Genomic DNA, 22,975 nt, shown 5'->3' with positions numbered 1-22,975 from the left:
CAACTGCTTGGCCTTTCTGATTCCCAGAGGGCTCTTGTCCTGTATATGGCTTTTTACCCTGGACCTTCCGGTTATTAAAGAGATGCGCTTAACCCCTTACAATTTGGTGGATCCGTCCTTTTTGGTGAAGGTGGCCTCGAAGTTTCACAGAGGCAAAGAAATTATTTGGCAAATTTTCTGTTCTAAACCTGTTGGTGAACAGGAACATAACATTAATAAGTTGGATGTTAAAAGGTGAGTCCTACAGTATTTAGATAGAACAAAGGAATTTAGGAAGTCTGATTCCTTTTTTGTTTTGTTTTCAGGGGCTAGAAAAGGGGTTAAAGCCTAAAACTTTCAATAGCAAGATGGCTTGAATCCGCTATTAGTCAAGGCTACATGTAAGTAGGAGGGAGATCCTGGAGGGGATCAGGGCCCACTTCCCCAGGCCTATGGCAATTCTTCAGACGGAGAGGTCTGGGGTTACACCAGAGCATATCAGTCGGGCAGCAAATTGGTCCAGTCTTAACACCTTTATCAGACACTACAGGATGGACCTCTTGTTATACGCTAACGATCAGGCCTTCAGAAAAAAGATCCTGCAAGCGGTGGTCCCACCCTAAGGTTAGGTGCTTGTTTATCCTCTCAGAGGTGGCTGTCCTGAAAGACGATTAGGGAAAATCAGACTTGCACTTACCGGTAACGTCCTTTCCAGTAGTCTTTCGGGACAGCACTGGTACCCACCCGAAAAATGTGCTTGCAAGAAGTCGTCCCTGGCAGGGGAACAGTCAGGAGGATTACATTTTTGTGTGACGTGTTCTTGTGTCTCCCCAGGTACTTTTGAAAGAGGGTCCAGTGGGGCAGGAGGGGCTTAACTTTTGAAGCTAAGGCGCTGTTCCCTGTGAAGGGAGGGGCCAAGATCTCTCAGAAAAACTCCTGTGATAAAAAGGTTACCGGTGAGTGTAGTTTTTTTTGGTTTTATTTTTTTTTGTAGTGTCTTTAGGTGTTGAACCTCTTCTCTCTTCTCCTTTTGGAAAAGCCTTTTAATTTTAAACCATTTTTTTTTCTTTTTTCCTCTTATTTTAAGATTTGATTGTTTGTTTATTGCCCTAGACCAGGGGTCTCCAAACTATGGCCCTCCAATTCCCATAATGTCTAGTCATGTCTGTGAGTGTCAGAGTTTTACAATGCATCATGGGACATGTAGTTCCACAACAGCTGGATGGCCATAGGGTGGAGATACCTGCCCTAGACTATCTAGCAGTTTTCGGTTCTGTACCCCTAGGTGTTCTACTTTGGGAACCATACCCAGTCAACACTGTGTGGGGTCGACCTGTATGTTTGCTTTTAGCACTGAATCCTGTGTTCGGTGCCCATCCTGGAACAAAAAATGCAAAGCGCAAAGTTAGGCACAGGATGCAATACAGGTCCTGGGCCCTGGTCCAGTTTTATGGTTCCCAGACCCTGATGACCTTTCAGGGGTATGCCCACTGTGAAGGGTGAGACAAGGTTTCCCTTTTCATTTTGTGACCAGTTCCTGGCTATTAATATACAATCCGCAGGCTTAGCACACAATGGAGATGTATAGACAGAGGAATGGGGAGCTGTTCAATTTGTGTTACTCCATGTTGTAAGTGGCGTCGTAGCAGCCTAATTTTATATTTGCCATTTTTTATCCTCCCATCCAGACCTAGTCTTAGGATGATGACTTAATTGCTACAAGCCTCTCAGCTGATGCATTTCTGCCTGCTATATATTCTGAGAATGCACACAGCATGTTTGCTTTATGCCAGGAGCACTTCTGCTGCCTTCTGCTACAGAAACTCAGGCACAGGTACATGGTCAGTACCTTTAGTGTGGCTCTTGTATTCTGGACACAAAACCTCATTCCTTTTGCATTCCATTCTGTGGCTACTCCACCAGGCATCCCCTCACTTAGGCAATGGTGGACCACAGATGCAAGGGAACACTGCTTAGAGTGAAAGCTATTCCATTTTCCCAGGACAATGTCCTATGACACTATTCCTCTCCTCTGGTTCACATCATGCAGCCTTTCTGACAAAAGCAAATTTATCTGCGACTGTGTCTGAATTCTTGTGAAAATGTTTGGCACTTCTAAAACCTTTTGGCTTCCAGGGGCCAGAAATGCTTTCCTTACTGTTTTCCATGACTCTGTTCATGAACCAGGGTTGGAACCTCCAAGCCTGTTTGAGGATGAAATGGGGGAAAGCGATGTCGGTTCAGATGCTGTAGCAGAAGCTATGGAAGCTTTTACAACCCCTGCATTTTATGAGCCACAAGCTATGGCTTCTCTCTCCTCTATTGCTCTCCACTGTTGACTCACTGACACAGTACAAACTTCTATTTGCCTAGCAAAACCTTATTCTACAGCCAAAACACACCCCTATAGACATTGAGGGGATGTAGACATTTCTTTTGATGGGGAACACCTATTTGCGGAACCCCTTGATAAGTTGTCCAAGGAAGTACCTTCTTTTGTGCTCTTACCGCAAAAGAAAAAAGCCTAGGTCTTCTACTGCTTCTGAGTGTAAGGGCTCTTTTCACTTTCTATAGGAGGCAACCTCAAAACCTCAAAAAAAGGTATAGTACTGCCTTTCGTCACAAGCCCTGGACCCTTAGGACCACCAAGCCTACCTAGAAGCCCCTCAGAGTGCTGTTTTTACTGGCGTTTACATCAGCCTGGATCCCAATCCATTCCCGGAGTATAATCTGCTATTTCAAAGGGGTGAAAAAATTATTTTCTCTGCCCCCTCCTCATTTATTTACCCTTCAGTCTGCCAACATCAGCTCAAATACAAGTAAGTTTGCTCGCTGCGTTGGGCAGACTTCACTCACAAGGCATGGTTTTACCAGTTTATTCAGCTGAAAGATTCAGAGATTTTTAACCAAAAAATCACAATCCCCAAACCAAATGGGGGTATAATACCCCATATTAGACTTTAAATCTCTAAACAGATATCTTTGTGTTTAGAAATTCAGTATGGAATCAGCAACGCTTCGCTCAGACAAGGGGAATTTCTGGCATCAGTAGATAGCAAGATGCCTATCAACACATCCTTATCTTCCCATCACATCAGCGCTTTCTGCATTTTGCTGTGGGAAACCAACACTTCCAGTTTGTAGCACCATATTTCGGACTCTCCTCTGCACTCCAAGTGTTTACAAAAGTGCAGACCCATGGCATTCATGTCACTGGGTACTTGGACAGCCTCCTGCAGAAGGTCCCCTCAACTACAACCTTGTCTACCAATTTGTAAAGTACAATTCCATTCCTTCACACCTTTGGCTGCCTTACAGCCCTCACAGCATCTGGAGAACTTAAGTCTAATCTTGAGGACAGCCCAATCCAGAAAAAGCTTTACAATGCTGGACTCGCTTCTGCAAGGTCATCCAGTCAGGGGGCGGTATGACCGTGTCACAGCAGTGGCCTACATAAACCATCAGGCAGATGTCCAGCTGCCCCTAGAGAAACAAATTTGATTCTCACCTGGGCAGAAGTTCACATTCTAGCGCTCTGTTATCCATATGCATGGACAATTGGCAGGTGAACTTCTTAAGCCAGCAATGCCCAGACCCAAGAGAGTGGTCTCTGCAGCCTAATTGCAGTATTTCTTTCAAAGGTGGGGGAAACCAAATGAGGACATCCTAGCCTGCAGGTTCAACAACAAACTGAACAGATTTGTTGCCAGGACTAGGGAGGCTCACCTTCACAATAGTTGTCCTGGTGATTAGAGGTAGAAAGGTTTCTGGTGAACCTAATTGCACCAGATTATCCCAGAAGGACATGGCACACAGGCATGCTGGGGAAGATTTTCTAAAACTAGAGCACACAGAATCCAGTGCAGCTGTGCATAGTAACTAATCAGCTTCTAACTTCAGCTTGCTTAACTAAGCTTTGACAATAAAACCTTGAAACTGATTGTTTACCATGCACAGCTGCCCCAAAATCTGTGTGCTCTGGTTTTAGTAAATCTCCCCCACTGAGACTTTTGGCAGACATGTCTTGGCCGCTTTTAAACAGACCAGACTTATTGGCACAAGACCCCAATCCCACCCTGCTTCTCAGTTGTTGGCTTTGATTGATTGGCTATTGAGACCCCCAGGTCCTGAAGGATAAGGGTATTCCTGACTCGGTTATCTCCACCTTACTCTGTGAGAAAATCTACCTACTGCAAGATCTCCCATCACACACCAGAGACTTACTTTGCCTGGTGAAAGAACAGGAAGTTGAGTACCAAGGCATATCATTTGTATTTTGGCCTTTCTTCAGACTGGCCTTGACCAGTGTCTGTCCTGCAGTATCATTAAAGTGATTGTAAATCTTAGTGATGCAATCTAAACAAAGCACATACACTGCCTGGCCAAAAAAAAAAGTCGCAAACAAAAAAAAAAAAGTTCACACACGTTGGACCGCCTTTAGCTTTGATTACAGCACGCATTCGCTGTAGCATTGTTTCAATAAGCTTCTGCAATGTCGCAAGATTTATTTCAGTCCAGTGTTGCATTCATTTTTCACCAAGATCTTGTATTGATGATGGGAGAGTTGGACCACTGCGCAAAGCCTTCTCCAGCACACCCCGAAGATTATCTATGGGGTAAGTTCTGGATTCTGTGGTGGCCAATCCATGTGTGAAAATGATATCTCCTGCTCCCTGAACCTCTCTTTTACAATTTGAGCCAGATGAATCCTGGCATTGTCATCTTGGAATATACCCGTACCACCAGGGAAGAAAAAAAAATCCATTGACGGAATAACTTGGTCATTCAGTATATTCAGGTAGTCAGCTGACCTCATTCTTTGGGCACATGCCGTAACTATCCAATAGGATAGTTACTGCATGCTTAGTTTAGTTAGTTGCTTAGTTAAATCCAGGTTTTGCCGGGCAGTGTATATCTGTAGTGTTTAAATGTCTCTTTCCTAAGCTCTAAGTGTCATTTCTCACTGGTTATCAGCATTAGTCACTTCTGACAAGTTGTCCGGACACTAGAGATAAAATGGTGACATGGGAGGAGAGCCCAGCACACAGCTTGTCTACAACACAGCTCTGCATCGTTCCCTTCTTCGTGTACGAAGGGGGGGGTGTGTCCCTTTCCTCCAATCAGCTTTCACATTATGTACAAGAGCTCTAACTGCAGCTCCCCACCCCCTCCTCTGTGCGACAGATGCAGAAAGATTTTCAGCACTTTGAAATAGGTATGTAAAAAAGACTGCGGATAAACAAGTAAAACTCATGTAGGAGGATTAGTTTCATCTTTCATGTATCATCTGAGGCTATTCAAGTCACTGGGTAAATGAGAGGGTTTACAACCCCTTTAACAAACAGGTTAATTAATACCTTATCCATTTTTTTCCAGAAACCTTTGCAATCCTTAATCAAGACTTCAGGGAGTTGCTTATATAAATCCACCAATTCAGCCCCCTCTGTTGCATTGGGACCTCAACCTCATACTCTTTGTACTTCAGAGACTCCCCTTTTCAGCTGACTAGGGAAAACCCTTTGGGAGACCTCCCATCTAACGTGGCTTTCTTTCAGAGTGGTTATTACATCTGTTAGTGTGTTTCTGAGCTGGCAGCCCTTATTTGTAAAGATATTTTTTTTCTTGCATTTCAGAGGGACATTGTGGTCTTGAGATTAAGACCTTCTATTCTATCCTTGTTTGTTTCTTCATTCCACCTGAACGAGGATATTGTCCTCCCTTCCCTTTGTGTTGCTACAAGACACGCCAAGCAAATTTCCCTACACTGCTTGGATGTTGTTATGGTCCTCTGGTTATTCCTAGCAGCTTTGGCAGGCACTTTTCGAGAACTTCCTGCCTCCCACTCCACCATTGCTAGATGGATCAGACAATTTAGTGTCAGAGTCTGTGCCCTTAAAGAGCTCATTTTACCAGGTCTGTTGGTATCTCTTGGGCTTTCCAGCACCAAGCCTCTGTATCCCAGATTTGCCAGGCTGCCATCTGGTCCATTGATTACATGTTCTCTAGGTTTTACCAGGTGGATGCTCAAGCCTCAGCTGATGCGAGCTTCCCTGCAACTCTTTAAGCTGTCATCTGTGTGTTTTCGGGTTCCCTAACCCTGTTTTTTTTCGGCCTTTTGGCAGTTTAGTTTTCTATGTTGTTGCCCATCCTTCGGTTTATTGCTTTGATCACTTTGGTCACTTGATCTATGAATACAAGCTCTGTGTCCTATACTGTACAATTGGGATAATGAGAATTTTGACTTGCCGGTAAATTCATTATCTTGAAGTACAGGAAACAGGCCCCTTTTCTGTTTTCTGTGGGCACTCATAATTGCTTGCATAAAAAAACAAAAAAACCTCTTCAGAGGTGAAGATGTCCATTACTGTACCTAAGGACATTACCAAAAACTGAAGACTCATGTAGTGTGCAGGTTTATATGAGCATGCATTAGGGGCAGCCCTAGCAAGTTTTTTCCAGTGGCCAATCACTTGAAAATAGCCTGCATATTGCCAGAAGGCATATTGATACATTCCAGACTAGCACAAAATCAATATATCTCCACTGTACCAGTGGCTATTAGAAAAAATGCCACCCCACTGAACTGTGAGTAATGCTCAAAGCCCTGTTGACTCTTCCTATATTCTTACTATAATACAGTCAGACTGCATAAACCGTAAGTGTGGGCTTATTTCTATGTTTTTTTTTTATGGTACTATTTGCTAAAACAAGGATTAAAATGTCCTGTGAAAGCAGCACACTAGAAACCTGGGGTGCTTCTCCAACAAGGAGTGCTGCAGTCCGAAACTTCAGGTGTCTGACCCATCCTTGCCCAGTGCTGCAATCACATGCGCTCGATTTGTGACCATGTCTACTTGTCAGTTTGTGCCAGCCACCCAGCAAGGTACAGCCACCGATTCAATCTTCTTTACAACATCCCCACTGCAAGATTCCACCCTGGATAAACCTTAGTGTTGGAGCTTACCCAGGTGGATGATATCATTACTGCTCCATACATGGTGTTACATGGGCCTTATGCTTGGCTGCTGAGGCCTGAGCACTGTCACATGAGGGGGAGGCCACATTTCCCAATTCTTGAAAGCCCTATACCATTGGAGAAATGGAGCAAGGGCTAAGACGGAAGGGGGTTGCATGGATTGGTGAGTATAGCTTGGTGGCGTGAGCTATCAGTAGATGCTTTCATTTTGCCCTGAATGGCCTAGAACAGGTTGTTTTAGTTGGCCCTCGTGCTGCATATACAGTACAGACCAAAAGTTTGGACCCACCTTCTCATTCAAAGAGTTTTCTTTAGTTTCATGACTATGAAAATTGTAGAGTCACACTTCAAGAGGTAGTCACCTGAAATGGTTTTCACTTCACAGGTGTGCCTTGTCAGGTTTAATAAGTGTGATTTCTTGCCTTATAAATGGGGTTGGGACCATCGGTTGTGTTGTGCAGAAGTCAGGTGGATACACAGCAGATAGTCCTACTGAATAGACTGTTAGAATCAGGGCTGTCTTTAACACAGGGCAAAAGGGGCAGCTGCCCCGGGTCTAGTCATTGTTGTGGGGCCCAAAGCAGCTGCCCCTTGAGCCCGCAAATAGTCGATAAGTGGATTCAAGAGGTGCCAGAAAAAAACAGCTAAGTACAGGAAAACGAGTGGCAGAAGAGACTTGTTTGGGCTAAAGAACACAAGGAATGGACATTAGACCAGTGGAAATCTGTGCTTTGGTCTGATGAGTCCAAATTTGAGATCTTTGGTTCCAACCACCGTGTCTTTGTGCGACGCAGAAAAGGTGAACGTATGGACTCTACATGCCTGGTTCCCACCGTGAAGCATGGAGGAGGAGGTGTGATGGTTTCGGATTGCTTTTCTGGTGACACTGTTGGGGATTTATTCAAAATTGAAGGCATACTGAACCAGCATGGCTACCACAGCATCTTGCAGCGGCATGCTATTCCATACGGTTTGCGTTTAGTTGGACCATCATTTATTTTTCAACAGGACAATGACCCCAAACACACCTCCAGGCTGTGTAAGGGCAATTTGACCAAGAAGGAGAGTGATGGGGTGCTGCGCCAGATGACCTGGCCTCCACAGTCACCGGAACTGAACCCAATCGAGATGGTTTGGGGTGAGCTGAACCGCAGAGTGAAGGCAAAAGGGCCAACAAGTGCTAAGCATCTCTGGGAACTCCTTCAAGACTGTTGGAAGACCATTTCAGGTGACTACCTCTTGAAGCTCATCAAGAGAATGCCAAGAGTGTGCAAAGCAGTAATCAAAGCAAAAGGTGGCTACTTTGAAGAACCTAGAATATGACATATTTTCAGTTGTTTCACACTTTTTTGTTATGTATATAATTCCACATGTGTTAATTCATAGTTGTGATGCCTTCAGTGTGAATCTACAATTTTCATAGTCATGAAAATAAAGAAAACTCTTTGAATGAGAAGGCGGGTCCAAACTTTTGGTCTGTACTGTATATTAGAATGTTTGTGTTTTTATTTTTTTAATTTTGATCTGAGTAGGTTTGTATGTGGATTAGGAATGGTAATGCAATGGTGGGGATGTGTATAGACACAGTATGGCTCGCCACAAACTCCCTATGATGTTAAAGCAGGAAGGATACAGACAAAGGAATCTGGGTCCTTGGTTTAGCTAATCCTTGCATTAGTTGATTAGCAGCATTTCCATCTTCAAAAGTAAAGAACATTAAGAGGTTGTCTCTAGAGAACTAGAAAGTATTCTATTGTAGAAATTATTTTTCTTATCTGCTATTTGCTTTTAAAATGCATTACTTTGATTTGTTTTTATGTGCCATGTCATTTTTCTGGGTGAAACTGTATATCTTTATAAATTAATCCTTACACAGTGTCATTGTCACCGCAGAGAACTATACTTGCCTTCTTCATAACCACATATGCAAACGCTAATCGTCTGAATTGCCACGCCAAACAAGAAAGGTTTGAATATCAGAATCCCACATGTATATTCATTGGAGAATTCTGGACTATAGATATTTCTACATTTTTGTTCTAGTTTAAGAAGAGGCAAATTTAGCTATGGCATTTTTCAAGAGCTTTCAGCAAAGCATTGGCCTTCCATCTATGTCTTCTATTGGAGACACTCTCAGTAATGCTCTCAGTACTGCTGTCGATGGCTTGGCGAGTGCTGTTGAAGGGGTTAGTTATACTGTGGCGGATTCGGTCACTGAGCAGGTTACAAGTATGATGCAAGGGTTACGTACAGAGGATCAGGACAGTTCTATGGCTCAGGCTAATAAAATGACAGATGAAACGCAAAGTCCTCAAGATACGTTACAGTACTACTCTGGAACTAACCCTAGTTACTCACCCATGGATTCTAATGGAGCGGAGTCTTCCTTAAATGCATATCAAGTGTCATCTGATCATAACAAGAATGAAGGGAAATCACACTTTAATGGCAGTTCCCGCAGACGTCATTGTCACTCCGAAATCGTATCCAATCAATCTAATGTTGGTAAAGGCCCTGAGTCAGAAGGAAGAGGTCAGGTGAGTTACTCATATCAGACTGCCGAAGAATGTGAAGAAGTAGATGGAAACCTGAATGGGGATTACTCTAATTACATGAATAAACATGAACAAAGGATCTCGGAAGGAACTGAGAAAAAGGGGAGATCAAAAAACTCATATCAAAAATCTACAGAATATAGGTCAAATGATCAAGGAAGAGCATCTAAAAATACAGATGATGTTTCTGATCGTTCTTTGAGAAAAAATAGACAGAGGTCATCTAGACATAACAATGACTTAGAAACGTCTCTGCCTGCTAAAGGGGAGAAAGGAGACCGCAGACAAGCAAAGTTTAATCAAGTTCATCAGGTAACTACTGCATCACCTAGAAAGCACAAAAGCCACCGTGAGGATTCCAAAAAAGCACATGAAATCAGTCCTGTTATTAGCAGCAAAGACAGCACATATAAGGAGAAATGTCTTCTTCGGAGTAAGGAAAGGCCTTCAGAGCATTCAGAAAACGCCATAAAGAAAGCATCAAGGAAAGGTAATCTGATCTCTGTCTCTGCGTAGTGCATCAACTCTTCTGAGCTATCTTCCAGTTCTGTGTTAAATGCTTCCACTTCAACTTTACCTTAAGTATTCTTCAGAAAGCTGTTTTTTCTTCTTCAAGGAATTCAGTCTCTGGGGTCAATAACAACAATTGCTTAATTTATATGTATGGAGGAGTCTACAAATTGAAGAGTGGGAAAGAGTGATGTAGTGTTGTGTAACTAGTTTTTATGTTTGCAACTGCGTTTGTGACTTTCCCCTTCTATCTGTCTGATGCAGCCTTGTACCGGGTTAAACTTCTAAGTGCACATTCACTCTTTGCGTTTTATTGTAGTTTATTGCTTTTGTTGTAGTTATTTGCATAGTTGCAGTATGCTGAGGGTTTAATTCTACTTTAACCACTTAAGGACCGGAAGGTTTTACCCACTTAATGAGCAGGCCATTTTTTGCGATACGGCACTGCGTTACTTTAACGGACAATTGCACGGTCGTACGACGCTGTACCCAAATAAAATTGATGTCCTTTTTTTCCCCACAAATAGAGCTTTCTTTTGGTGGTATTTGATCACCTCTGGGATTTTTTATTTTTAAAACAAAAAAAGAATGACCGTTCTGAAAAAACAAAAAACAAAAAAAAGCAATATTTTTTTACTTTCTGCTATAAAACATTCCCAATAAAAAAAAAAAAAATCGAATTTCTTCATAATTTTAGGCCAATATGTATGCTGCTACATATTTTTAATGAAAAAACAATCCCAATAAGTGTAAATTGATTGGTTTGCACAAAAGTTATCACATCAAACTAGGGGAAAGATTTATTTAATTTTTATTTATTTATTTGTTTTTACTAGTAATGGCAGCGATCAGCGATTTTTAGCGGGACTGCGACATTGCGGGGGACAGATTGGACACCTAACTGACATTGTTGCTAAAAATATGCACTGTTACTGTACTAATGGTTGTACAAAGCTAGTGCGCTACCACTACAGCAGCAAGAATAGGGGCGCAACAACATAACAGGACAGTGTGCCACGTCCGAATAATTGTCAAAGATGAAGAGAGAATAGGGATGGACTTTATAGGCACAGTAAGATTGAAGTAAAAAAACTTGTTTATAAATGACATAAAAACAAGAAAAGGAACCCCCTAAACCAGGGGCATAATAATTAGGCAAAATACATAAAAATCAAAAACATCACAACAAAATGCGACTAGCCGATAGACATGGACATACAAAATGATTTACAGTAGTTGTATCATATAGAAGTGGTAATGGACGAGGGTGCTATACGTTACATCCTAGCTGGCCCGAAGGCGATGTCAGGGATAACGCAGAGCGTCCTCTGCCGTAGTCAATGAAGCTTAACACATGGAAAGAGGTTTATGTAGCCATGTGCCTAACATGTTTCGCTCAAAAATTCAAGCTTCTTCCGGAGCTACTGGTACATAGATTCCCTGTAGAGGCGGATGTGTGCTCACATTAGCCAAAATTAGGACAAGGAAAGGTAAACCAAATATAAAACATATACGGGGGATGATCTGCTGAGATGGGTCTGATAGCCGATGAGACTGTAGACGGATTTGGGTAAGATGCTTGTCTTAGTGGAGGCAAAGACCAAGGAGAGGTAGCCGATAAAGGCCAGGAAGAGAAGCCAAGAATATATGGATCAATCCATGATGGGGGTAGTCCCTCTGGTAAAAGGAGACATGCTGGTGTCATTGGGTGTTCACGCTCACAATTCAGCAGATCAGTGCCCCCGGATGGAGATAAACTACCATTACTGTACTAATGACACTGGCAGGGAAGGGGTTAACACCAGGGGCGATCAAAGGGTTAAATGTGTGCTTTCTAACTGTGTGGGTGAGGGGCTTACTAGATGAACCTGTGTTCCTAAATAGGAGTAACACAGGATCCCTGTGTTTATCACTGACTGAACAGCGGTCTGCCATGTTTACATTGGCAGACCGCCGTTCTGTCTCCACGGGGAGCAATCACAGCAGTGCCTCTGGCGGCACGCACGCCCACACGAACTGCTACACGAAGCGATGTACATGTACATCATTTTGCGTAACAGAGCCGATCTGCCGCAGGACACTAAGGCGGCTGGTCTGTAAGTGGTTAAAGGGGTTATAAAGTCAGAAGGTTTTCTATATTAATCCTTTTCATGCGTTAAGATAAAAAGCCTCCTGTGTGCAGCAGCCCCCTAATACCGGAGCTCCCTTTCTATCCAGTGATGTCCACTAGTGCCTCAGCCATCCAGGACTCACTCTTCTAATTGACTGAGACGTAGCAGCGGCGCAATTGGCTCTCACTGCAGGTAAGTCAAACTCAGTTAGCCAATCAGGAGAGAGAGGGGGCACGGCCGAACGGGTACTCACTCTGTGTCTGAATAGATACACGAAGTTGCAGCTCGGCTTGGATGCCCCCATAGCAAGCTGCTTGCTGTGGGGGCACTCAACATGAGGAAGGGGCCAGGAGCTCCAGCCGGGGACCCGAGAAGAGGAGGATCTGGCTGCCCTGTGCAAAATCAGTATAGTATAATATGTTTGGTATTTTACTAGAAAATATAACAAGACTTTACAATAACTTTCAGTCTAGCTTCAAAGTAACCAGCCAATTATAAAAGAAAGGTACTTACATTTTATGAAGTTGAATTAAGTTGATAAAGTTGAATTAAGAAACCGGTCCGGTCCATTCAATTCAACCTAAGCATGTGCGTGACTATGGTTTTCCATATTCTTGTGCATTGTACATTGTGTTTGCGTCAATATATATCTAAATGTTTTTTGAACTTTGAAACTCCCCGCTAACACCAGCAACTATGGAAGGGAGTTTTACATCCTTACTGTGCTAACAGTAAAGAGTCCCTTACACAGTTTAAGATTGAACTGTTTTTGTCTAACTGCATTGTGCGGCCACGTGATTTTTTTTGTAGAGATCTCAGATTAAAAGTTTCCTCCCTATGCTAAAATCCTCATTTTAAACATTTGTATACCTCTATCATAACCCCTTTTAAGTGTTGTCTATCCAGGGAGAATACGTTTTTTTATTTTTTAGTCATGCCTCATAAGTGAAGTCCTCTAGCCCCCTTTTTAGCTCTGTTGCCCTTCTCTGGACTCTTTCCATAGAAACATTGAAACATAGAATGTGTCGGCAGATAAGAACCATTTGGCCCATCTAGTCTGCCCAATATATCTGAATCCTATGAATAGTCCCTGGCCCTATCTTATATGAAGGATAGCCTTATGCCTATCCCATGCATGCTTAAACTCCTTCACTGTATTTGCAGCTACCACTTCTGCAGGAAGGTTATTCCATGCATCCACTACTCTCTCAGTTTTAAATTAGAGGGGCAAAGGTTTAAAAGTAATATGAGGAAGTATTACTTTACTGTGTCCTCTTGTGGTAGTTTTTCTTCTTTTAAATATGCTCTCCTCCTTTACCGAGTTGATTCCCTTTATGTATTTAAAAGTTTCTATCATATCCCCCCTGTCTCTTCTTTCTTCCAAGCTATACATGTTAAGGTCCTTTAACCTTTCCTGGTAAGTTTTTTTCCTGCAATCCATGTACTAGTTTAGTAGCTCTTCTCTGAACTCTCTCTAGAGTATCTATATCCTTCTGGAGATATGGCCTCCAGTACTGCGCACAATACTCCAAGTGAGGTCTCACCAGTGTTCTGTACAGCGGCATAAGCACTTTCTTTCTACTTTCTTTCTACTGCTTATACCTCTCCCTATACATCCAAGCATTCTGCTGGCATTTCGTGCTGCTCTATTACATTGTCTTCCCACCTTTAAGTCTTCTGAAATAATTACTCCTAAATCCCTTTCCTCAGATACTGAGGTCAGGACTGTGTCAAATATTCTATATTCTGCCCTTGGGTTTTTATGCCCCAGGTGCATTATCTTGCACTTATCCATATTAAATTTCAGTTGCCAGAGTTCTGACCATTCTTCTAGTTTTCCTAAATCCTTTTCCATTTGGCGTTTCCCTCCAGGAACATCAACCCTGTTACATATCTTTGTGTCATCAGCAAAAAGACAAACCTTACCATCGAGGCCTTTTGCAATATCACTTATGAAGATATTAAACAAAATTGGTCCCAGTACAGATCCCTGAGGTACCCCACTGGTAACATGACCTTGTTCTGGATGTTCTCCATTGACTACAACCCTCTGTTGTCTGTCACTCAGCCACTGCCTAATCCACTCAACAATATGGGAGTTCATGCTCAATGACTGCAGTTTATTGATAAGTCTTCTATGTGGGACAGTGTCAAAAGCCTCACTAAAATCTAGATATGCAATGTCTACTGCACCTCCACCGTCTATTATTTTAGTCACCCAGTCAAAAAAATCTATAAGATTTGTTTGACATGATCTCCCTGAAGTAAACCCATGTTGTTTTTCATCTTGCAATCCATGGGATTTAAGATGTTCCACAATCCTATCCTTTAATAGGGTTTCCATTAATTTGCCTACTATTGATGTCAGACTCACTGGTCTATAGTTGCTCGATTCCTCCCTACTACCCTTCTTGTGAATGGGCACGACATTTGCAAATTTCCAATCTTCCGGGACGACTCCTGTTACTAATGATTGGTTAAATAAATCTGTTAATGGTTTTGCCAGCTCACCACTAAGCTCTTTTAATAATTTTGGGTGTATCTCATCAGGACCCTGTGACTTATTTGTCTTCACTGTAGACAGCAATCTTAGAACGTCTTCCTCTGTAAAGACACATGCATCAAACGATTCATTAGTCATCCTTTCAAGTGGAGGTCCTTCTCCTTTTTCTTCTGTAAAATCTGAACAGAAGTATTCATTAAGGCAGTCGGCTAGCCCTTTATTCCAGTTCAAGGAAATCCTTTCTGAAGATTGGTGATGAGAAATGGATGTTCCGGAGTTTTGTAAAGTGGTAGAATTATAGTCTTATCTCTGGAGTAAATACCCTTTTTAATACATGCTAACATTTGGCTTACCTTGCCTGCTGAAGCTTGGCATTGCATGCTATTGCTGAAACTGTCATCTACTAGGGCCCCCAGATCGTTTTCCATCCTCGATTTCCCCTGACGTGTAACTTTCATGCTTATTTTTAGCTCCCAAGTGCATTACTTTACATTTTCTTACACTGAACCTCTTCTGCCATATACAGTCAGGTCCATAAATATTGTGACATCGACACAATTCTAATCTTTTTGGCTCTATACACCACCACAATGGATTTGAAATGAAACAAACAAGATGTGCTTTAAAGCGGTTGTAAACCCTATAAAAAAAAAAAATAAAAACCTGCAAGACAAAGGCATAATGAGCTAGTATGCATCGCATACTAGCCCATTATGTTTAACTTACCTTAAAACGAAGCCCCGACACGGACCCCCGGACATCGATGCGGGCGCTGCCATGATCCCTCGTCGTCTCTTCCGGGTTCGGCGGCTCTGGCGCGCTGATTGGCCGGAAGAGACGGCTCCAGCGCGCTGATTGGCCGGAGCCGCGATGACGTCACTCCCGCGCATGCGCGCGGGAGTGATTTTTCCGGCAAGCTCCCGGCAAGTTAATTGAAGGTCCCCCCGGACCTTCAGAGCGCATGCGCCGCTCGCGCGAGCGGCTGCATGCACTGTAAATATCTCCTAAACCGTGCCGGTTTAGGAGATATTATTTGTACCTACAGGTAAGCCTTATTATAGGCTTACCTGTAGGTAAAAGTGTCAAAAAGCGGGATACAACCGCTTTAACTGCAGACTTTCAGCTTTAATTTGAGGGTATTTACATCCAAATCAGGTGAAAGGTGTAGGAATTACAACTGTTTGTATATGTGCCTCCCACTTTTTAAGGGACCAAAAGTAATGGGACAATTGACTGCTCAGCTGTTCCATGGCCAGGTGTGTGTTATTCCCTCATTATCCCATTTACAAGGAGCAGATAAAAGGTCCAGAGTTCATTTCAAGTGTGCTATTTGCATTTGGAATCTGTTGCTGTCAACTCTCAATATGAGATTCAAAGAGCTGTCACTATCAGTGAAGCAAGCCATCATTAGGCTGAAAAAACAAAACAAACCCATCAGAGAGAAAGCAAAAACATTAGGTGTGGCCAAATCAACTGTTTGGAACATCCTTAAAAAGAAAGAATGCACCGGTGAGCTCAGCAACACCAAAAGACCCAGAAGACGACGGAAAACAACTGTGGTGGATGACCGAAGAATTCTTTCCCTGGTGAAGAAAACACCCTTCACAACAGTTGGACAGATCAAGAACACTCTCCAGGAGGTAGGTGTATGTGTGCGAAAGACAACAATCAAGAAAAGACTTCACCAGAGTGAATACAGAGAGTTCACCACAAGATGTAAACCATTGGTGAGCCTCAAAAACAGGAAGGCCAGATTAGAGTTTGCCAAACAACATCTAAAAAAGCCTTCACAGTTCTGGAACAACATCCTATGGACAGAGGAGACCAAGATCAACTTGTACCAGAGTGATGGGAAGAGAAGAGTATGGAGAAGGAATGGAACTGCTCATGATCCAAAGCTTACCACCTCATCAGTGAAGCATGGTGGGGATAGTGTCATGGCATGGGCATGTATGGCTGCCATTGGAACTGGTTCAGTTTTATTTATTGATGATGTGACTGCTGACAAAAGCAGCAGGATGAATTCTGAAGTGTTTGGGGCAATATCATCTGCTCATATTCAGCCAAATGCTTCAGAATTCATTGGACGGCGCTTGACAGTGCAGATGGACAATCACCCGAAGCATACTGCGAAAGCAACCAAAGAGTTTTTTAAGGGAAAGATGTGGAATGTTATGCAATGGCCAAGTCAATCACCTGACCTGAATCCGATTGAGTATGCATTTCACTTGCTGAAGACAAAACTGAAGAGAAAATGCCCCAAGAACAGGAACTGAAGACAGTTGCAGTAGAGGCCTGGCAGAGCATCACCAGGGATGAAACCCAGCAGCGTCTGGTGATGTCTATGCGTTCCAGTCGTCAAGCTGTAATTTACTGCAAAGGTTTTTCAACCAAGTATTAAAAAGTGAAAGTTTGATTTATGATTGTTAATGAGTCTCATTACTTTTGGTCCCTTAAAAAGTGGGAGGCACATATACAAACTGTTGTAATTCCAACACCGTTCACCTGATTTGGATGTAAATATAGTTAAATCTCAGTGCCAATGATACAAAAGCAGGGGAATAACTTCACAACAGGATAAAGCAATTTTACAAGAAGACCCACGTAGTTAGGACAGAGGGGTGGGCAGCTACAGTCAGGCCCATAAATATTGGGACATCGACACAATTGTAATCTTTTTGGCTCTATACACCACCACAATGGATTTGAAATGAAATTGTTAAAATCGATGGGTTTAGTTACCCTTCATGATTTACTGCTGCTCAGTGGCTCTGGGTTTCAGCAAAATGCCAATTTACATCACACACTAATTTTGGTAGCATAATTCTTATTGTGGAATGTATGTTCCTTAAAGAACATTATTTTTTATCAAGTTGTTATGGGTAATTTTTTGTTTTCTCCATCCTTTTTGGCATTGTACCATTTAGAAAATTAAAAGAATTGTACAAAGTTATAAGGTACTGACTAGCCATACAATGTTCATGTTTTTGTTGGTTCCTGATGAACCAGTTGAAATTCACTAAGTTGGTGGCCCTGTTGGCCCCCTCCACCCAACCTCCTTTATTGGAAAAAAATTGAAGAAGCTAGGCAGAAAATTGTGGACCAAACGACATCTGCATCAGATGAAGCCGCTGTTCAAGTATTCGGACAGCTACCCCCAGTGACTGTCGAAGTACAATAACCCAGCGGGAAGATTCATCCATCCGCACTGTATAGTTTGGATGGAAGAATCTGCTAGATTTTTATCATTCAGCTTGCAGGTAGAAGGCAAAAAAATCCAAAAGTGTATGGCCAGCTTTATTCCATCTGCCTGTAGCACAATTTCATTTTTTTATGGATAGCTTTAGCAATTCACGTTTTTCATTTGCTGCCAGCATTTAGGCCAAAGATTTACACAAATTACACAAAGAAATTACACTTTGCTACAATGTAAAGTAGTGAGTGTAGTACAGCTTGTATAACAGTGTAAATGTGTTGTCCCCTCAAAATAACTCAACACACAGCTATTAATGTCTAAACTGCTGGCAACAAAAGTGAGTACACCCCTAAATGAAAATGTCCAAATTTTGTCAAAAGTGTCAATATTTTGTGTGGCCACCATTATTTTCCAGCACTGCCTTAAGCCTCTTGGCCATGGAGGTCACCAGAGCTTCCCAGGTTGCCACTGGAGTCCTCTTCCACTCCTCTATGATGACATCACGGAACTGGTGTATGTTAGCGACCTTGCGTTCCTCCACCTTCCGTTTTGAGGATGCCCCACAGATGCTCAAGAGGATTTAGGTCTGGAGACATGCTTGGGCAGTCCATCACATTTATCCTCAGCTTTTTAGCAAGGCAGTGGTCATCTTGGAGGTGTGTTTGGGGTCATTATCAATTTGGAATACTGCCCTGCGGTCCAATCTCCAAAGGGAGGGGATCATGCTCTGCTTCAGTATGTCACAGTACATGTTGACATTTATGGTTCCCTCAGTGACCTGTAGCTCCACAGTGCCGGCAGCAATCCTGCAGCCCCAGACCACGACACTCCCACCACCATGCTTAACTGTAGGCAAGACATACTTGTCTTTGTACTCCTCACCTGGTTGCCGCCACACATGCTTGACACCATCTCAACGAAATACGTTTATCTTGGTCTCGTCTCATCAAACCACAGGACATGGTTCTAGTAATCCATGTCCTTAGTCTGCTTGTCTTCAGCAAACTGTTTGGGGGGGGGGTTCTTGTGCATCATCTTTGGAAGAGGCTTCCTTCTGTGACGACAGCCATGCAGACCAATTTGATGCACTGTGTGGCGTATGGTGTGAGCACTGATAGGCTGACCACCCCATCCCCTCAACCTCTGCAGCAATGCTGGCAGCACTTATACATCTATTTCCCAAAGACAACCTCTGGATATGACACTGAGCACGTGCACTCAACTTCTTTGGCTGACCATGGTGAGGCCTGTTCTGAGTGGAACCTGTCCTGTTAAACCGCTGTATGGTCTTGGCCACCATGCTGCAGCTCAGTTTCAGGGTCTTGGCAATTTTCTTATAGCCTAGGCCATCTTCATGTAGAGCAACAATATTTTTTTTTTAGATCCTCAGAGTTCTTTGCCATGAGGTGCCATGTTGAACTTCCAGTGACCAGTTTGAGAGAGTGAGAGCGATAACACCAAATTGAACACACCTGCTCCCCATTCACACCTGTGACCTTGTAACACGAACAAGTCACATGACACTGGGGAGGGCAAATGGCTAGTTGGGCCCAATTTGGACATTTTCACTTAGGGGTGTACTCAGCGGTTTAGACATTAATGGCTGTGTGTTGAGTTATTTTAAGGGGACAGCAAATTTACACTGTTATACAAGCTCGCTACTTTACATTGTAGCAAAGTGTCATTTCTTCAGTGTTGTCACATGAAAAGATAATAAAATATTTACAAAAATGTGAGGGGTGTACTCACTTTTCGTGAGATACTGTATGTTTTTTATAACAAACCCCATTTTTAAGTCCGCAATGTAACTTATGAATGTACCTAGCACTAGTTAATATTTAATAACAGCATCATTATGAAATCAAAGGATGGTCTTTAGCAGGGCGTTCCGTTACCGTATACTTGATATCATTCTATTTTTCAGTGGTTAATACAATTGACTTAGATCAGATATCCTCAGTGGCTTGCCTACAGGCTTTAACTAAATTACGTAAAACCATGGGACCATTTATTAGGCAGAGAAATGTAATTTTTGTTTGTCCCCAGAATTCTAGTTTTACTGGATTTGTTCCTTTTTTTAAAAAGGCATTTAGAACTGTAATTTTTATACCTGTAGTCCAGATTTCACTAAATGTCAGGGTTTACAGCTGTGTGAACATCTTGTTTTAAGAGAAGGTTTTTATCATACATTTGAGAGGGCATAATTAAAAATAAAAAAAATTAAAAAAAAATTGCAGTTTTGTAGTGGCTTAAATTGCTATCTATAAAGAAACAACATCTAAGGATTGATGAGCTGCGATAAAATTACCTTTTTATTTTTGGAATTTGATACACTTTAAGCTGTTATCATCTCGCATGTGTGGGGTCGGGCTTTGGGAGAGGTCTGCAGAAAACAGTTATCCTGAAGCACCTGCTATACCTTTTTGGCTGAAAAAAGTAACCTAATTCCCAACAAAGAATACATTTTTAAGAGAGGAATTCCTTGCATGGTATATTTTTGCATAGTTATATTGGTTTCAGCTTTGACCAATGTAACTATCTGTATACCATACCTGGCTGATGCCCCTGGATACTGAAAATCACTGTAGATACCGCTACTCTGGAGATCTCCACTTACTTCCAAGTCCCATGCCGAGTGGCTGGCCTGATGTATTGTATATACAGAAGGTCGGCCGCTGACCACAGGTGCAATTCAGAGAATGCTTTGCATTTTCTAATAGAAGCAAAGCAGTCTCTGATTGGACGAGGTGGAGAGACGGGGCATTAATGTCTTGGGCATCAGCGGGTATAGTATATACAGTGGGTATAGAAAAGAATCGCCCCCCCCCCTTTTAAAAGAACAACATTTTGTTGTTTTGCAGCCTGAAATGAAGACAGTTTGTTTTATCCAACTGTATTTACTAGTGCAACTTATTACATCCAAGTGAAAGATGTAACACCAACATGTCAGAAAAAAAAAAAATCTAAAACACTATCACTGAGTTGGAAAAAGGTCACCCCCTTATATCAGTAATTTTGTTAAATCACCTTTTGCTTTAATTACAGACTTTAGTCTGTTGGGATATGTCTCAGCTAACTTTGCACATGTAGACTTGGCAATATTAGCCCACACAAGTTCAGTTAGATTTGATGGGGACCGTTTGTGGAATGCAGTATTCAAGTCATTCCACAATGGGGTTTAAGTCTGGGCTCTTAGAAGGCCATGCAAGGACATTTGCCTTTTTCTCCTTCAACCACTGTGTGGTCATTTTTGCTGTGTGCTTTGGGTCATTGTCATGTTGGAAGGTACACCTCAAGCATTTTCCTCAAGAATTTAACGGTATTTTGCTCCATCCATTTTTCCTTCTATCCTGACAAGTGCTTCAGTCCCCGCTGCAGAGAAACATCCCCATAACAGGATATTACCACCTCCATGCTTTACTGTAGGAATGGTGTTATTTGGATGATGAAATGTATTGGATTTCCGCCAGACATATTGTTTAGTGTTGAGGCCAAATAATTAAATTTTAGTCTCATCAGATACCTTTTTCCATGTGGCCTCAGTCTTCAAGGCTGGTTTTGGCAAAGCTCAGTCATGACTGCATGTGGCCTTTTTTTTTTTTTTTTTTGCAACTCTCCCATACAAGCCACATTTGTGGAGAATTTGTGATCTTGTTGTACACAGTGACCGCTCATTGTCAAAAATTCCTGCAACTGCTTCAGAGTTGCTGTATGCTTCTTGGTAACCTTTCTGAGACCAGTTTCTCCTGGCTCTTTCATCCAGTTTGAATAAAGTGGAGAGGGATCAAAACGTCTATTAGGTTTTTATTTTGGCCTGTGCGCTTGACCTGTTTACCATTATCATTGTGAATGTGAAAGAAAATAGATGGGAAATCTTTCAACGGGGACAGTTATGATGACCTAAGGGGGCGCAAGGATTCCCCTTAATTTACAGGGATTTCCTCTTACTTCCTGTTTTGGCTATGGGACAGAAACTTCAGCTAAATCTAAATATACTGTATGTGTGTGTGTGTGTGTGTGTGTATGTATGTATATATGTATATATATATATATATATATATATATATAATATACACACACACAGTAAAAAACACACACACACAAAAAATTAAGGGAACACTTTGAAAACACATCAGATCTCAATGGTGAAAAAAAATATGCTGGATATCTATACTGGTATGGACTGGGTAATGTGTTAGGAACGAAAGGACACCAGATCATTTTAATGGAAATGAAAATGATCAACCAACAGCGGGCTAAATTCAAAGACCCCCCGAAATCAAATTGAAAAAATTATGCAGCAGGCTAGTCCATTTTGCTGAAATTTCATTGCAGCAACTTAAAATGGTAAAACCAACCACAGGATCTGTAATCGATGCTCAAAAAAAAAAAAAAAACCCTGAATCTATATTTTCATCGAGCCAATTGATTACCCAAAACAAAGAGGATTATACAGCTATTTTTAATTCTTTAGAAAATGCATTGGAAAAACAGGTGAAAACATGGTGGGACGTTCTTACGTTTGTACATTACTTGAAAGAGAACATTTTTGTTCAGGAGTCTTAGATGGGAAGTAGCCCCCCAGGATGGTTTAAATGATAAACAGTTCATGGAGGAATGGTTGGAGTTTTTTAATAGAGCGGAGAGGGAACTCTAGACATTAGTCCTGAAAAGGAAAAAAGTCAAACTCAAGAGATTGAACAATAAGATTAATGTTAAAAAATAGGAGGGAAGTGAACCCACCTACACCCACAGCCCAGTTCTTGCTAAAAGTGAACCAAACCAAAAAAAAAACTTGAATACAATAATAGTGCGGGGTTACACTCAAATAACCCTCACATAAAAATAAATATTTTATGATCTAAAGTGTGGATAGTGAATTTGTGCACCCACCAATAAATATATAAAAATAATAATTGTATACATGTATTAAAAAAAAAAAAAATTATGATACTAATTAATTTAAGGAGTTTAACATTAATACTAACAATAAATTGGAAAAGGTAGATACGGATATACAAAAAAAGAAAGTACATTGTTTTTTAACAGGATTCTATGGACTTTAAAAATAATAATATTTATTTATGGCAGAACATCAGACCAGAGACCAGTAACCTCCAGATTGGGGGTGATGGTGGTAGTGTT

General features: G+C 41.8%; 2 protein-coding genes across 2 annotated transcripts in view; both read left to right on the top strand.

The window, feature by feature from the left end:
• Positions 1 to 22,975, top strand: part of SYT14 (synaptotagmin 14) — a 408,651-nt gene that overhangs the window by 125,980 nt on the left and 259,696 nt on the right. The gene's annotated exons all lie outside the window — the stretch shown is intronic.
• On the top strand, positions 9,022 to 10,026 carry LOC309549469 (uncharacterized protein; the record flags this gene model as incomplete). The annotated part of the gene is made up of 1 exon (XM_082249771.1): positions 9,022 to 10,026. One exon carries the CDS (start codon positions 9,022 to 9,024, stop codon positions 10,024 to 10,026), a length of 1,005 nt encoding a protein of 334 aa, XP_082105897.1.

Source organism: Pelophylax lessonae (assembly GCF_965119305.1).
Source record: "Pelophylax lessonae genome assembly, chromosome: 3".
Classification (NCBI taxonomy): domain Eukaryota; kingdom Metazoa; phylum Chordata; class Amphibia; order Anura; family Ranidae; genus Pelophylax; species Pelophylax lessonae.
This window is presented reverse-complemented; position numbering and strand designations above follow the sequence as displayed.